Source organism: Phaethon aethereus (assembly GCF_964289735.1).
Source record: "Phaethon aethereus genome assembly, chromosome: 8".
NCBI classification, from domain to species: Eukaryota; Metazoa; Chordata; class Aves; order Phaethontiformes; family Phaethontidae; genus Phaethon; species Phaethon aethereus.
The window spans coordinates 26600496-26618633 of record NC_138584.1 but is presented as its reverse complement, the minus strand read 5'-3'; the positions used below and the strand labels follow the sequence as shown (position 1 = coordinate 26618633).

The 18138-nt window shown below is 39.4% G+C and overlaps 1 protein-coding gene across 1 annotated transcript in view; it reads left to right on the top strand.

Moving 5' to 3' along the window:
• Positions 1-2981: 2981 nt before the first annotated feature.
• The window catches only part of SPATA6 (spermatogenesis associated 6), a gene marked incomplete at its 3' end in the record, with an annotated part of 39916 nt that continues 24759 nt past the window's right edge, over positions 2982-18138 (top strand). The window contains exons 1-6 of the mRNA XM_082002959.1: positions 2982-3136; positions 8824-8961; positions 10495-10543; positions 11417-11458; positions 12822-12946; positions 17494-17574. Coding sequence (XP_081859085.1) covers positions 3089-3136; positions 8824-8961; positions 10495-10543; positions 11417-11458; positions 12822-12946; positions 17494-17574 — 483 coding nt within the window. The 5' untranslated portion in view covers positions 2982-3088. The remainder of the gene's footprint in view (positions 3137-8823; positions 8962-10494; positions 10544-11416; positions 11459-12821; positions 12947-17493; positions 17575-18138) is intronic.

The window sequence follows — 18138 nt, the reverse complement described above, 5'->3', positions numbered from 1 at the left end:
ATTATTTTAAACCAGTGCAACCTCACTCTTTTGACAGTTAATACTGGTTTGCAATGATAGAAAGAGCAGAATTAAATATTTTGATGACATCAGAGTTCTTCCGAAGCAGGCATGTTGGAGAGCCTGGAGGACAGAAAAAGATGAAACTTTTAAACGGAGGAGATGATTGCAAAAACCTTAACATAATGCAGAGCTGTCACCCAGGCTCTTTTATTACATGGAAATAAGTATAAGTAGCGTTACAAGAAGATTTACTTTTGTAAAAGCAAAGGAACTCACGCGCTTTCACAGCAGGGAAACTTTATAGCAGTTAAAACCTGAGGTCTATTAAAGCAGCATGTACTTTGCGTGGTTTTGCTTCTCAGTTTTGCTTATTAGCAAATGGATTTGTGCTGAAAGTCTGGGTTTCCCCTCGTTGTCCCCAAAATTCCTGCAGCATTGTTCCTGCAGTGCAAATGTAAGATTAAATCATGCACTTCACTGTAACAGGAAGGTCCAGATGGATCTCACACTGCTGCAGAAAGGGCTGGACAGGAAAAACACTACAGCAGCAGCAGCCTTTTTTCCAAGGCTCAGCAGGGTAAAGTGGCAGAAACTCTACAGACCCAAGGGATGGAGAGATAGAAGCATCTCTGTGCAAAGTGCATATCCCTCCAGTCTACCCTGGATTTTCCCTGGTTTACCAGGGAAAAGCACTGAAATTCATTGCTGCCTTATCACTTCGGAGAAGCTTTCTGTCCTGCCTTGTGCTCATTTTTCAAGGGTTATAAAATACTTCTGTTCCAGGGCACTGCACATGGATATTAAATCTTCATCACAAACATGATGCCATTTTTGATTTCAGCATTTATCTATCTTCTGTTTTTATATGGCCACACTTACCATAATATCTCATACTTCACAATCTTTAACACATTACTTATCCCTCCAAAAAGCGTGTATATGAAAGGTACCTGAAGATAAGCAATAAACCATTTTAATACTGTTACCCTCTGAGGCTATGGGTCTTTGAGAATTTTCTTCTCATTAACTCTGGAATCCTACTCTTAACCTTGAGACTGATAATGCATAAAAAAATATTTTATCCAAGTGTCAACCCCTCCTTAATATACATATTAGAAGGCTGCAATTCAAAAATTAGTCTTTTCCAGGCCCTAAATATAGAATCCTGTCCTTTGCTCAGACAAATAAAAGACTTACAGCTGCCACAGAAGTACATTAATGAAAATAGGGCCTGCACTTCCAGTCATTAATTTATTTCAAAAGACTGGTATCAAGTATTAGTAGTGATATTTAATCCAGCTATAGATTTCACTTTTGTCTGCACTGGCATATTATGTTCTTTGCACAATTTCCTTTAAAAAAAAAAATTAAAAAGCAAAACATTTTGATTTCCAGATCACTTAGCACTAGCTTTCTTGATCACTCAGCATGATTTTTCCTTAAAACTGTAAAATTTAAATAAAGCAAGCCATGGGATGCATCTTTTGGATGCAATTAAAATTGTCCACTGAGTTTCCTCCCCTCTCTACAGCTGTACTTGTGAATTTGGAAAGAATATTTAAAGGCTTAATCCCCCTCAGAGTCTGAGGCTGAAATGAATTGCAGTTGCCAAAACAGAAAGTCATACTATTTTGGTGTTATACCTGACTGTAAATACTCTGAGAACAACTTAGCAGCAAAGACGCTGGGGAATACCCTTGATACGATCATAATGGTGATCAAGATAAGTTCCATAAATTTGAATTTTTCTAGTAACAAAAGCAGAAAGCTAGGCCTGAAAAGACAGCTTCAGATATGAGTGTGGAGGCGAGTCTCTGAAGATGGGACCAGTCAGAACATACTATGTCCACTTGTCTCACCCAGAGAGGACACTAAAACAGGATCTCAAAGAGTCAAAAGGGCCCAGATGCCTAAAACAGGACAAGCACCCCCCCCCCCCCCCAAAAAAAACCCAAAGCATGGAAAATCACTGCTTTTTAGCTATTCAGCCCTAGAGCTGTGTAAAACTTGGCTGGTGTTCCCCTCCTCTGAAGGGAAGGCTCTTTTGGCACTTGTCCCCAGGAGGTCCAAGAAACCATGGGGACACAGACACATCTCCAGCTTCACACTCCCTTTTGGATGCCCCGCAACAGCACCCTGCTCATGTGCAGCCTGTCCGATGGTGCACACTTTAAATTTTGCACCAGCAATCCACTTCGTAACACAGCACCCATAATTACAGAATCACAGAATCATTAAGGTTGGAAAAGACATTTAAGATCATCAAGTCCAACCACCAACCCAACACCACCATGCCCACTAATCCATGTCCCGAAGTGCAACGTCTATGTGACACTTTTTGAACATTTCCAGCGATGGTGACTCCACCACCTCCCTGGGCAGCCTGTTCCAATGCTGGACCACTCTCTCCGTAAATAGATTTTTGCTAATATCTAGTCTAAACTGTCTATTGTAACTGTCCTTTGGGTGGTTGAGGGGTCGATATTATTCCACGTCTGATACGCCCCCAGCAGCTCAGAACCACAGGCCCCTGAAGGAAGTGCCAGCACGGGCCAGCCTGTGAGGCACAGGAAGGGGACGGGCGGCAGCGCCCGGGCAGACTGTGGGGATGAACAAGGGCGAGGACCGACGACCCTGTGGAAAGCGGAGCGAGGCCACAGGGGCGGTGCACGCGGGCCTGGGCAGCCGCCGGCCTGGGGACGAAAGGGCAGGGAAGTGAGCACGGCCTTGTGGGAAGGGGGAGCGGCCGATGGCGCAGGCCATTGTGGAAGGGCAGGGCATTGTGGGAATGATGGTGGCCGTGAGCCGCCCGACCGTCGCAGGGCCTTGTGGGAAGGAAGACAAGCCGCGCCGGAGGGCGGAGCCGGTGCAGCTGGGGCAGTGCGGAGCGGCAGGCGCGGGAGGACGAGGACGAGCCCGGCCCGGCCCGGCCCCGCCGCCGCCCGCCCGCGAGGGATGGTACGCATGCGCAGCGCGGCGAGGGCCGGAAGCGCCCCGGTTGCCGTGACAACGGCGTCGGCCCCGCGGCGAGGCTGAGCCGGAGCGGGCCGGGAGCCGCCGGGCCTCCGCCCTGGCCCGCCCGCCCATGCCGCGGAAAGCGCTGCTCTGCGTCCTGCAGCTGGACGTCCGCTCGGTGAGTGCCTGCGCCGCGGCCCCCGCCGTCTTCAGCCGGGGCGCGGCGGGCCGCAGGCTGGAGGAGAAGCCGCGGTTTGCTCTTCCGGCGCCGCTTCCCGCCCCGGGGCTGCTTCTGGGAAGCTGCTGCGGGAGCTCTTGCGGAGCGGGGGGCCGCCCTTCGTCTGGAACTCCAGCTCGGGCTGGCTCCTGGGCAACTTCTGCCCCTTCTCGGTGTGTGGGTCCTCCGGCAGCCGGGCCCTGTAACCCCCTGTTGGTGTTAGCAGCACCCGTGCTCCTTCACAGCTCTCAACCGTGGAAAAGGTCTTTTTTTAAGATTCTTCACTGATTCTTGGGAAGCTGTATTGTGTGGGAAAAGCACTCTCGAAAAAAACAGAGCAAAAAAATTCCCGGGAAAGCAGCTTGTACATGGCACATGCACCCCTGTGAGCAGTGAGGTCCCTGTGAGGGGCAGGATGTGGCGCTGGGCAGCTCTTAGGTATCTGGCTGTTATGTGGCAGGGTGTGAGGCCAGTAGGTGTGAAAGTGGAAAGTTTTTACATTAATCATGTTAGGACAGTTCTTTGTGCAACTTTTGCAGAGTTTTCTGCTTATATACAAGGTGGAAGTAAAGTAAGAGTCTGTATAATTCAGCTAACTTTTAAGAAGTAGTTGAGGTAGATAGTTCTTGGTAGGTATCTCAGTAGAGTTGTTGGCTTTGTAAGCCCTGGTGGCTGTAATCCAGAAGTTAGGCCTCCTTGCGGGGCAAGTGCTGCCAGAATATTTGTTGCTGAAAGGGAAATCTGAGGTGCCATCCAAAAAAATTCAAGTGCAAATCCAGAAAGTACATGCTGGAAGTAAGTAAACGGACCTGGTATTCCTTATTGCTTAACCACCTTTGTTCCCAAATTTGTACACGTTCTCAGAAATACAGCTGTGAATTTCTATACGTAGATGTTAAGGGTTTCACCCTAATGGTGCCATTCTGCTGTCTCAACAGCTAGTGTTTGTCTTAATAAATATAATGCAATATAATGCAAAGGCCTGCTTAGTTCCTGGAAAGGAGCAGATGTGCTTTCCTCTTCTGTTCCTGCTGCTGTGAGCTGTTCATGTGCCAGGAGTGAGTACACAGAAGGTGTTCCCCCAGGGTGAGGCTTCTTCAGTTTTGGCTATTTGTTATTCACCCTCCTCCCAAGGCTACAAATTATAGTGGCAAGGGAGAGAACAAGAAATCTCCAACACAGACCTGAGTGACCCTTTTAGCACATGTGGGTTGTTCAGTTATATCCCTGCTATGCTATATAATTTCTCTCAGATAAACCTCTAAATAATTGTATTTAGTCTGGTTTTGAACCACTTGTTTTGCCTTTTTTCCCCCACTGGAGCCTACTTTACCTTGGCATTTCACTCCTGTGATGGTTTGAAAACTTTCCAGCCTAAATTTCCTTCTGGCTAGTTGATGCCCTATTCTTACACAAATGTCAACACTGGCCTTTTACTTAAATAATTTTTTCTTCCTTCCTTGGTGTTTGCTCTCCTGATGTATTTTCTGGGCAGCAGTTCTGTCTTTTTACAATGCATATTTGTCAGCTAAGATTCTTTTGGTAGTATTTTGTGTGATAGGCTCACCAGTCTTCTAATCATCTTAGGAATGCGTGCTACTCTTCCACTTTGAATTTTCATTGATCAGAATTGGAATTGAATTCAGCATTCCAGATGAGGTCTCACTGTTGCCTTAGGTGATGTCAGGGAAAAAAAGTACAACGTTCATCCTATATGTCCTAATACTAGTCTTTTCACACCTGCACTGCAGTTACGCTGTCATTTATTAACACAGTCATCATATTCCCCTCAATCAGCTTTGAACGTGAGGCCCCACTGAAAGCAGAAACCGTTGTTAATACACAGTAGGTACATCTCATCTCTATTACTGTGGTCCTGCAAACAGGTTTTGCTATATCTTTTTGTTGACCTCTGATGATTTCTGAATTTTTATTGGAAAAATTTCATGAGAACACTGATTTCTTGTGTCAGAGTCATTAAAAATATTAAAAGGCATGGACCTCGGATATATAGAAGAATGTCTTCAATAGTAATCCTCAACTCTGTGCCTTCTGGTTTTGCATGTTATCAGTGCTGTCCGTTGTCCAGTTCTGTACCACCTTAGGACTTTCTTACTAACTCCCATCATGTGCATAATAAGTAATAATTTCTCATGTGGCACCATTTGATGTTAATGCTGTCCAGATAAATTAGTTATCCTTTGTCCAGAAGATAGGCTTTCAAGAAAATGTCAGGTTTTGCTTGATTCATCTATTTTTATGAAACACGTGCTGTTGGGCTTTACTTTTGTGTATTTAAATATTCTTATTTAAGTATTCTGATTTATGGGGTTATAATTTTTCAGATCTCTTTTTCTTCCTTGCATGAGCCTTGTGTTTATTATTTTTCAGCAGGTGGTACTATCCTTGTTTTCATAACATAGATTTTAGTTATGTATAGATCCAGCAAGAAAAATTACATTCTTTCAGAACCTGGGCTGAATATGATTCAGCCTCCATGTGGCTCCTTGGTCCAGGCCTAGTGCATACTGGGTAACTTCTGCTTCCATCATTTCATTCTGTAAGTTGTTTTTTTGCTCCTGTATTAAATGTCATTAAAACCAGGGCTAAATACTCGGTTGTGTTTGGGATGTAGATTTGTTAGTTTTCACATTTTGGTTGATTTATACTATGCCCACTTCTTTTCTTTAATGTTCACTTAATTTGTGACTTAAGTCTCATCCAAATTTCTGATTCCTTTTCCTGTGCTTTTATAATGCTTTGTGTACTTCTCAACCCTCTCTGAAACCTATCCACTTGTGTTAGAAGTTCTGTCCTCTTTGTTTTTCCCTTGCTTTAGGATACAGATAGGTTTTGCTCCTTTTGACTTAATGAAATTCCAAGATCTTTTATGATCTGAGTCCACCAGCTCTTTGGTTTATCTCACTGCTAGTTTTCTTGATTTCTGAAAGGCTACTCTTCTAAAATGGAAAACCTTAGTTAAAGACCTTATTTGGTTTATCCTGCCATTAATTGAAACTGAATAATTCATGATAGGTAAGACTGAGAGAGTTCATTGTTATTTGGGTTTTTTGAGACTAATTTTGGTGCCTACCTCTGGTGCTGGCATTTAGATTGCTCATGTAGCAACAGAATGAAATCCACATTATTCTTCATGTCATTGCTACATGGAAAACTCACAAATGCGGCAGTGAAAGTAGGTAAAGCTTTAAGCACTAAGATGAATTAATAGCCTTGTGGATTATTGCCAGGTAAGGAGACTAAAATGGCATCTCTTCACACTGAGAAGATTATTTTTGCATCTCTAAGTCCAAAATGCTATTCTATCTGGAGGCTTGTACTCAGCAGAAGTTAATACTGTCCACTGCCCTTCATAGAGAACTCTTCTTGTTTTAATGGTAATGGGCAATTAAAGGGATTTTTCAAGGCGTGCCTTTTTCATTGGTTACATATGCAGCTACAGTTTTAAGATTGTGTGTAACAAACAAATGCCATAGGGGGTTGTGGATCAGTAGAATTCCATTCCTTTCCATGAGATGAATTCAGTGATTTCTTTATGGCTATTTGTGATGTTCAAATAATAGGCCTGGTGCATGTTTTCCATCTTCCTGGGAACTGCAGCAGAGAAGTCCAGGCTAAGATTGTCCTAGACATTTATCATAGTCCTCCTGGTTGCTTGTAAGATCAGTTAATTGCAGCATTGATATCCCTCTTTCTTAGCTGATCCATGGATAATACTCCTACAGTTTTTTTAAATGGTCCCTCACACTGCCTCAACAGTGTACAGTCAGATAAGAGCTTCAGTTTGTCTCTTAAATGTTACGCAGCTCCATGCATTGCATATTACAAAACGGATTTTGTGAACTGCAGTTTTATGTGTGTCATTCATTTTTGGAGCTGGTTTAAAGTTATATGAACATGTAGATCTGGTGTCCCAGCCAAGGTCATGAATTGTGCAGCTTATCTCAAGGGTAGTAGAAGCCCAAGTTTCCACATGTGCTATCTTGCCCCACATGCTGATTTGTAAGAATTTATTTTCTTTTACAGGATAGCCAGAATAAATGGCACCTGTTGTTTGCAGTTTTGCCCTCTCTGATGTCTTCAAACCTTTCACTTTTCATCTCAATAAATAGGCAAATACTGGTTGCCTTCTCGAAGGTGAAAGGCAGGAAACCCCAGCTAAAAATGATTGTAAATTTTACAAAAATGTCAAGAAGAAAAGCATGAACTAAGCTAATATGGCTTGTAGTATGTAGTTTGGGAGATATAGCCTTGTATGAATGAAATCTGTCTCTTTCACTCACTTCTATTCACACTTGCAACTGCACTAGTTAATGCTTGACAGTCTGTTTCAATTGGGATATCTATTATTCTGGCACTTTTCTTACAGATTTGAAGCTCTCATTTACATAGAGAGAAACTCCTTTTTTTTCCTCCCTGGATATTTATGAGTAGAAGCAGTATTTTTTTAGCTTATACTGTATCTATAATAATCTATCACACATTGGTTTCTGTTGCTTCTTTCACCTGAGGCTGTTTTTCTGCTGTTTATATAGTTTTCTTTTGGATCCAGTTAGTATTTCTCAAGTAAAACATTCATTTGGGAGTAGGAGACTGTAACCAAAGCACTTATTTTAATTCCTGTCACTCTGCTCTTTTGTCTTTCTACCTGGCAATTGAAAGTCTGAACACTTTCTCCGGCAACCTTATGTTGGAAGAGACAACCTCATATTTATTATACTGTGATAAAAAGTGAGCAGTAGAACTGAAGTGAAAAGTGACAACTCTCCATCTTCGTAATAGAATAAAACCATGTGGCTTGGAGAAAATAGCAAATAGTTTTGCAATGAGTTGTGTACATCCTTGCAGAGGAAAAACACAACTAAAAATGTCTGATGTTCATCAGAACTTTAAAAACATACCAACTTCTTATTTAAAGAATAAATATTGTCCAGAGAAAGTTGAGACGTTAGTAGCAGTATCTGTCAGCCTAATGAGGAGCCTTCCCTGCTTTGAATACCCTCCAAGGTGTTCAGTTGTCTCGGATAAAAACTTTGTGTGCCTTGTGTCTGATAGTAACGGAACAACAGTTGTGTTTCCTCATTTACGTATTAGAAGGCAAAGTTAATATAATATTTGCAAATAAACTTGCCCTTTTTGGTGGCTGGACAGAGTATGGCTGTCTAAGCATGTGCATTTACCAGCTTCATTCTCTCTGTGGCTAGAGAGAAAAAATCCTAAAATTTGGATGGGCTTTTGTGTCTTGGCATCATGTAGACTTCATTCTACATGACTCTTCATATAGAACCTGATGTGACCCATGATGATTAACTCTTATATAGTCAGTGCATGCCTTTAACTGCATTAACCTGCGATTGGGATACCAGGTTTCAGTTTTGGCTGAAGACAACAGAGTATGTTTGCTTACAGTATTTGGTCCTGTTTATTTTTAAATGGTGACTATTTTGCCTGGTCAGTGTGTACAAACAGAATTGCTTTAGAAAAGAATTTTTTTCACTCTAATCTGTTATAAGCTGACTCTCAGAAATCAACCATTTTAGCGTTGACCATTTCATTTTTATCTTGAAAACAGCCATTACTTCTATAAGTGAAGTTTGGTTTGTTAAATGAATGTGTTACTCTTACAGATAACTTGCCCCGGAGTGCTGCTGAAGGACAAAGAGGAACTTTATCTCGGTGTCTCTGTACTTGGGCAGTACAAAAAAACTCAATGCGTCCCTGCAGCCTTTCCACTCTTCTTTCAAGAAAAACTAGTGTTTGAAAAGGTAAGATAATGTCAAGAGCTAATACAAGCCAAATAAAACTTATCCCAAACTGCAAAACCCTGAGCACAAATAATCACCCTGAGGCTGGTTTAGTGTTATAACTCCTGCTTCTCTTCAGCATAAAGAAGGTGTGTGCCTATATTATCCACATGGTGACTCAAGAATTATGCATACTGAAGATTATCATATATGATGAGACTTTTTAGGTGTTTGTTTATGCTTTTTGAACTGTCCTTTTTCAGTTTCTGTTTTCCTGGCTTGGAAGGAACTGAATGTTACTGTTTTTAAAATTATGGCAAGGTGAAGGACCAAGACTATAAGACATAGGAAAGTCAACTTAATTTAGTAGAAAGATAAAATAGCAGCTCAAGCCTTTTTGGTGACATCGTTCTCCCTTTGAGATACTTTTTTCATGGTTTGTCACCAGAATTCCCAGGTTGGTACTCTGGCCTTATAATTTATAGTTGTTTATCACATATTTTGAGTCCCTACTAGCTTCATTATTAGTGCCACAGGGATAATGAAACAGAGTATCTTACAGATATGATCTGGCCTCTTGACTACCTATGAATAATAATACTTTGCCCTTTCTGGTTCTTTTCCTATAAGCATCCCCCAGCACTTTGAAAACCAGACTGAGTAAACATCAGTGATGCTTTGGTGATGTGGGTAAGATACAAACATAATTGCACCAGCTACTGAAGAGTAAAAAAAGACCATAGTTCTTTAAAGGCAAACATACCAAAAACTATTTAAGGGAAGTGTACTGAATACTGTTTTCACTGTAATTTACAGGAACTCCAAGACACCAGGATCTATCTGCTTACAAAAGAGGTGAACAAGAAAGCTGAGAATAGTATCTGTCATACAAATAGCTATTGAATAGGTCTAGATACTTGTGGAGCACTGGTACTTCACTGTTTTTTAGTGGTTGGTACCTTGAACAGCAAAGTGATCTACACCACTCTGCTGAGACTTTTTGTACAGAATTAGGGGGAAGTCTATTAGCTGCCAAAGTCTATTAGCCGTCCGGTGCAACATCCTCCCCTATTCCTTGCCATCTATTCGCATGGGATTCAGGTTAAAAAAAAACCCTGAATAGTACTCAGTACATGAATAGTCACTTCCATGAAAATGAAGCTTAAAGCATTACTAATATATTAAAGAACATATTATTCATCTATCATAATTCTAGTACATTCGGCATTATATCTTTCTCTCATGACATTTTCTCAGACAATACTCAGCTCTACGTGTTCAACTCTTCACAATACCTCCTGATTTAAATATGGGGAAGTAACCCTGAATGGCTAGAAAGCATATGACGAGTACTGCTAGCTTTCAATAAATTTGATCATGTGCCAAATGATAATTTCAGTTTCTTTTCTTTTTCCAGTGGGGATAGGACTCTTGGCAACCGTCTGAAGCAAGGAAGAATATTGATATTTTTTTTTTTAATTATTTTTTTTCCCCAGAGGTCCATCTGAGGACTTTGACCGTGCTGTTGTTATTATTTATTAATTTATTTTCCAGGCATTTGCTGATATAGTTGATCCTGGAGACCTTGTGGAGCTACTGGAACGTAGGTTCTGCTTTTTATCTATACTATGTTGTATGCATTAATGCATGTATGGGCTCTAAAGACTTTTTGGAGGTTTAAAATATGTGATAATTTTTCTATCAGGAGGCTGTTCCCTGAAAAGCTAATGCATAACCAATGTAATGTATCATATACTAAATAAGTAGGACATTAGCACTACTGGGTTTTCAGAATAGAAGATTCATTGTCCATGCAAGGTGGAGGTTTTTTCTCGTTTGGTTACTAGTAAGTTACCCAAAATACTGTTAACTAAGAAAATGCCTCTAGAAATGTATGTTACATGCTTTAGAACAGGAAAAGGGTTAAAAGTCATAAGTAATGAAAAATCCAGATGGTTATCTAGATAGGTAATGGATTCCTTTATCTGATCATTTATTTGATTAATTTTCAAATAATATAAGCATAAACCTTCAATTTTTGTAAAATTATTGTTTTAATTTTATAGAAAATGTCTTGCCACTTGTGGAGCATAACCAATTGTAGTGAGACAACATTGACCCTGAACTCAACTCCAGGAATATGCTCCCTTGTACTGGGAGTTCTCTGGGAAAGTGGCAAAGCTTCCATCACCTTCTTTAAAAGCTATCTTCAAAGGACAAACTTGGCAATAGATAGAACTTCCCAAGTTCTAAGTCAAATTTAGAGTTGTCATTTGTACGCTGATAATGCCATTGTGTTCATCTGTGTTATTTATGCAAACAGTTCTTAATTTTCTCTTGTTGCTGTGGTGGAAATAGTGTAGCTATGTACAGTATGAAGCTTAAATCAGTGAGACTTTTTTCTTTGGGTTTGACTATGAGAATTACTTTCCATTTTATTTTTTTTAACTCATGAGAAAACTTTTTTCCTTCCCAGTTGACACAGCAGTACTTGAACTAATACAGCTCGTTCCTCCAGGTATTGTATCAGTCTCTTCATAAATTATGCAGTTTAATAGGTGAATTTCCATGGGGACATTGCCCATTACAGCACAATCACTTTTTCCAACACACAAACAACATAGAAAGCTCTTCAACAAATAGTCCTCTGACTATAAAATGTTAATAGATCAAAAGGATCTCATTCTTGAAAGAGAATAATAACTGAATATTGAAATGTACCATACCGAAGCTTAGGAAAGCGCTAATATTTTAAAAATGGCAAATAAACTGAAATCATCCAGTGCACACTTATTAACTGTATCACCATTCACTTGCAAAGTGGCTGTCTGTGAAATTCAGACTGCATAATCTTGTTCTCAGAATGACACGTTTTTTCCCTTCCATTTTAATGGTGACCACTGGGAAAACTGTTATCCTCACTGTAAGTATTACAGGTCTCTTGGGATATGTGAAGATAATAAATAGCGATTTATCATACTTCTGTTATTGGTTTGTGTGATTATAAAAATCTATTTTAATGAAATTCAAGTGTGCCCATGAATAATGTAAATCTGCATTTTATTGGAAATAAAGTTACATTTTAAAGAGGACTCGTTTAGAAACTGTGGTATTAAAAGCACTCTCTGTCACTTGTCCTTAGTACTTTCAAGGAAATGACTACTTCTCTCAGGTGACTCACCAGACTTTACTTAAAGAAATACACTGAATGTGGATTTTTGTTGTGGGAGGGTAAAAGATCTTGGATAAGGAATTTAATTTCAGGGGTCAGAGGTAGGTGTGATATAGCATAACATAAGCTGTCAAGATTACTGCTATAGCACAATTTAAATTTTTTATAATATACATTCAAGATTTTCCCCTAAAGAATTTTTTTTTGGTTAAAGTAGCAAACCAAGATAGTGAGAAAATCTTGAGATAATGATTTTGAGGTTGCTTGCATTTGTTTCTTACTACTATGCCTACTATTACTACTACTATTACTATTCCGTAATATGGAGTGATACAGTTTTTCATAAGGGATTGGTTGCCATTATAAAAAAATACTGGTTTCTTCTGTGGCATGGAAGGGAAGGAGAGAGGAAAACAACTGAAGAATTGTCTAGAGAAAACTTCTCATATGTCTCCTAAAGAACACTGTGTTAACTGTTCTGTATTTTATGTTACAGTAACAGTGAAACATACTTTCAGAGCAGATTCTGCACATTTCTGCTGCTGATTTAACTGGATGAAGTTATTTCCTAGTGTGACATGAGTTTTAGAGCCATGCTGTTAATTTTTAAAGAACAAAATTTATCTTAGTTTCAATATGGTCTTTTGTGTAGTGTCTGTACTCTATGGCTTTGTCTATTTTCCAATTAAAGTATATATTTTCTTTTTAGTAGGAAAAATTCTAGCTACGTATGAAGAAAATACAAGAGACTTCCTGTTCCCTGATCCTAAGCTTACCTGTGGGCACCATGGTTTAGATCGTGAGATTTTAATGAAGAGATCCTGTTCTTTTACAGTGAGTGAATATCTGTGGATTGTGTTTATGATACAGTGTTTCACTGAAGAAACCCCTTGAACTACTTCAAATGAGAACTGATTACTTCTGACAGATTTTGCCATTTCAGGTGTTGAATGTACAAATCCACAGTTGAACTTTGGTGAAGGTATAATCTTTTTTCAGAATGCTTCAAAAAATTATTTAATGTGAAAAAGTTAGTTTCCACTTGGTTTGCAGCGTGGCACCATGACATGTCTTCCATTCAGTTTAGTCTGTGGTGCAGTTGGTAGTTGAAGGGATGCAAGAGGGAAATGTCGTATTAACTTCACGGTTCTCAAGAGGTAAACCATGTAACCCTGCCTCCTCAGTTTCCCTTTGTAGCTTTTTGTTTCAGACCATTTTTGGTACTGTTTAGGACAATGACAGTCAGTACAAATTTATAGTGCTATGCCATTTGACCTGTGAGCCTCCCTGAGGTGCAAGATCACCACTAAAATAGTAACTAACTGAAATTTAGCTTAGTGCTGCATGACTGTTTTTCAGTTCCAAAGCCTGTTTCTTAAGGTCCATTCAGGCTGTTCACACTCATTTAGTAACTTGCCTTTTCTACAGTTTCAAAAAAGCTATGAAAAATGACAGCTAATTGGCAGAATGACTGCAATGAATTAATGTTAATTTTCTGGAGAAAAGGGCTCAAGTACATAGTAAATGAAAATGAATTTATCTTACACTTCCCTTTTATGGAGTTCGACTGTTGAATCTTGGGTGTTATAGTAGGATAACTCAGGAAGGCACTTTGAAGATGCTGATGATGATGTGGGAGATGTTTGGGGTTTGTTTCATTCGTCTTATTTTTGTTAAATTTTACTAGTGGAGTGGCAGGACCTTTGGATTGGGAAGACAGGGACTCAGTTGCCCTGTCTGTTGTGATTGGATTAAAAACACATGGCAGGAGGGAAGTGCTGATTAAAGGTATAATCTTTACTCTGCAAGGGCAACCTGGAAATTGCCCAGCCACTTGCAATTAGAAGTGTTAATTTGGAGTCTAATGCTGTGTTATATTTGAATGAATTAAAGCTGTGATTTTGTGATACCAAATATGTGGTTCTGCAGCAGCTTAAACTGTCCCTGCAAAAATAGCTATCATGTTTTGGTCATAGCATCTCTTTGGTATGGCTTATCCTGTGCATGTTAGTGGTGGCTCAAGAGAGGGGGTGAGACTTTATTGCTCTCATATTGCTTATAGAATAGGTACTTTACTGGTGTTGAGAAAGATTAGATAGGGAGGTAGTAATAAATGAGGTGGTATTAGCAAAATTATTACAGATTTTTTGTAAATGCAGTATAACGAACCTTTGTAGCAGAAGAACCAATAGAGAATTTTGAGGGTTTTTTGTTGGACTGACTTCTTTAATACAAAAATTATGTGTTTTCTAATAAAGAGAAGGTGCCACAATTTGTCAGCTGTGAGAAGATGTGATCAGAGTCAGTTTGATGTGTAGCTGAATGATGACACTGTAGTAGCTTTAAAAAATTGGCTGATGTAAGACAGAAATATACTTCCATGTCCTTGGGAACAGTGTAAATGAAATCCATCTCTGCTCTGGAACAAAGACTGCAGAAGCACCTATTGCTCCCTTCCATCTCCATTGCAGACAGAACAGTTTAAGAAATTATTTTGGCATACTGACCCCATTTTCAGCAATACTAAAGAAACTGTGTTTGATGGAATTGGAGGGAGGCTCCTGACAAGAACTTGCAGTTCCTCTTGTTGCTTGCCAAATGGGATAGCTGTGAGAGGATTTTTACCTCCAGTAGAAATGCAGTCTCAAATGCCTCCATCTTCTAGTGTTCCCTAGGCTTTATTGGCAAGTATCTCCTGCTAACTCTTGTCAGCAGCAAGCACTGAATGTGAATGTGAAGCAAAAGGGAAAGTGTTAAACAAGGTCTTGAGAACCCTCATATTATTGCTATGCTAGTCAAGCCATGTTCTTCCCACATGAAAAGTTATTTATAGCTGAGATGTTGAGTATTTTTGACTTGACAGCTGTGCTTCAGTGGCATTTTGATTCCCAATAAATTTGTCTTTTATTAAAATAAAAATAAAAGGTAGCAACAGCAAGGTTACAGTTGTGGAGTTCAGATAGGCAGTGACAAGCAGTGTCTGATTAACACTGCTAATCTGCCAGTTGGAAGGAATCCCAAGTTGAGAGGATCAGAACTCCTCCAGAAATCTGGCACTTGGCTGATAATGTCTCTGGCTAAATGTCTTACAAGGCTTACAAACACAATGCGCATTCAAGATGTGCCTTGAGTTATCTTTCCTGGTCCAGTGTTGCCCAGCTGAGGCTTTTGCTGGCTCTTCTGTATTTCTCTGCGACCCTTGTCTTTCAGAATTTGTTTAAGCCATGACTGGTAGTGACTTCTTACACACGTTCTTATTGCCATTCCCCACCCTCATACAGTATTTGCCATGTTACTTAAAACAGTTTCTTCTTATTTATGCTATTTTTCATTAGCATGCCAATACAAGACCTTTTATTATATCCATATATGATTTTAAAGCTACAGACTTGTACTCATGCTCCTTACAGTCAAAAGCACATATTAGACTTGTTTTCTAACTTGGGTTCTTCTAAATATGAACCACCTTTACAGTTTTTCTATGATCAAATTAATATTATGTCCATATCACTTCTGTTTAATGACTGGTACAGAGGGACTGACAAGCCTGCTCAGAGCTGCAGACATGCTAAGCTGGAGGCAGAGGAATAAATCCCAAAAACTTTCTGGCTGGACTTTCTTTTACAGATATGTAAGACTATGCTATGTTAAGCATATATATAACATATATATATATGTAATACTGCTATTGAGCAGTCTTTATGTAATACTATATTGAATGTCCTTCGTTCATGTCCTTCAGCAATCCCTAGTTTGGGAACTGCAGAAAGCGGAACTACTCCCCTGATTGTTTTTGGTCTATAAGTTACATTTGACATATCCATGCCTATGTATGTGAGTGCCATCCTGTATTCCCTCTTCACAAACTACTTCTCTAAAGAAACCGTGATTTTGTGTGATTTTTTTAGCTATGAGCATTTAACAATTCTGTAATCATTCTCAGTCTCTGTAATAGCAGTAGGTGCTCTGTTGTTACTTTTTATAGAAGACTTACTAATTCTGATGTGTCCTTTTTTAAATTGTTGATAGCACTTGACAATTCATTAGTAATAAAAATGAGTTGATTAAAGATGGTCAGCTTTAAAATCTCTTTTATATGCCATAACCTGACTTGATTGAATCCTGGACTCTGTTAATTGCTATGACTGAGCTTTCTTGGCATTTTTGTTATTTCATTTCCATAATCTAACCTGGGGCCAGATCATATTCCCTTATGGGAAATCAGTTTGTGTTTAGGCAGGTGGTAAAGAATAGTATGGTTGAGCAGTAGACTTCACTGATTAAGTTCCTGCTAATTCTTAAGAATTTGGGGCAGAGTCACAAACAGACCAGCTCCTTTTCATTTCTCAGTGATTTTGTGTGTTCATGTGCACAAATGCTCATGCACACAGATGCCTCAGGGCAGCAAACTCTGTCCATGTTGAAAGAGTGGGTAGAAAGTTTTAAGAGCACTTCATTCTCTCTTTGCTTCTACAGAGCTGTGTAAGATCCACATACACGATTCCCACTTGTTTATAGTGTATGTGGCCTTTAGTTATTTGATGCCTTTTTTTAATGTTGCTGTTTTGGGAAATAATGCTTGTGTGTCAAAATCGCTGCCATTTACACCCACAGGAACTCTCAAAGGTATTATGTTTCTAGACACAGCTGAAGTAAAGGAAGATGCGTTTGGAAGAGGAACTGTTAGCCATGTAAAGATGGAAGGACTGACTGACCATTAATACATGTGTGCTGGTTGACCAGGAGGCTCAGTTGGACCCTACTGTCTCCAAACTGGTCACATTAGGGCTGCCTCTTGCCAGCCACATGCGTAGGAGGGGATTGAGAGGAAGTGGAACATGGTTATAGAACATGGGTGACAATCCACAGAAATTGGACTTCGCTATAGTGGTTACAGAATAAAAGGGATTCTTAATCATACTGTTAAAAATGAATAGTTATTTGCAGCTTAATTTACTAATTTTCAAAATGTTTTTACAAAAAAAATTCACAATTGAGGCTATTTATAAATAAGTTTCCAAAGTTAGCATTAATGAAACTTGTAGAGCATGACTGGTTTTTTTATTGAAGCTATGTAGCACGGCATGAAAAGTCTTTAAAAGTGCTTTTGACAAAGAAATGTATTGAAATAAAAGTCAGACCCTAATTGTTGTACGAAAGCAATATAATCATCTGTAATTGAATTGTCAGAAATGCAAACGTTAGCATCTTGACATTTACCATTGGTGTTCTGTCTTTTCTAATTATCTTTATTAAAGGCTGAAATTAACAAAGGAAATGGCTGAAAATTAGGAATAGTTTGTTACATTAGGTGACATTTACTTCTTTGATACCCTTTATCTTGAGCTGGAGCTTCTGTTCAATTATTGTCTCTCTTCTAGGGAATTGCACCAAAATTGAGATTTTCTACAAGCTCCCTTATTACAGAAAGTCTGTTAAGCTCAGGACGGAGTCGCATACAGGTTAGCATAATTTAATTGTTTGCAATTTAATTTCTAGATTTAATATTGATAGCCTTGGTTCCAATTTGTGCATGTGCTGCTCACTTCAAATTTTCTCATTCTTTTGTTCTGGTTAAAGCAGTTGTCATGGGTGCTTGACAACTTGATTAAATTTTTAATCAAGTATGAGTAAAGAGTGGGTTTGGTGCATTACAGTAAATGCTGAGAGTTCCTTGAATCTGAAACAATTATCAGTTGCTGTGTTCTATGATCAGCTGAAGTGTCAATCCCTGGTGTATTTGTAGGTGGGAAGATGCCTTCTCACAATTTCTTACTGACACTTAAAATTAAGGTGGGACAATGAAAGCTAGGAGAAGTCAGGGAAGGTACATTATCAAACCAACCGATTTAATTGTTTTCCATAACAATATCAATGACAGTAATAGAAATCAAGATTTCTGTTGAAAAGGCTGTCACCAATATTAATCTGGAAATGCTGCTTCTGCAATGAGCAAGTTAAAGGTGAAGTGGCTGGAGAGACTGGGGAAAAAAACCCCTCTCTGATGTGTTTGTTTATTTAGTAGC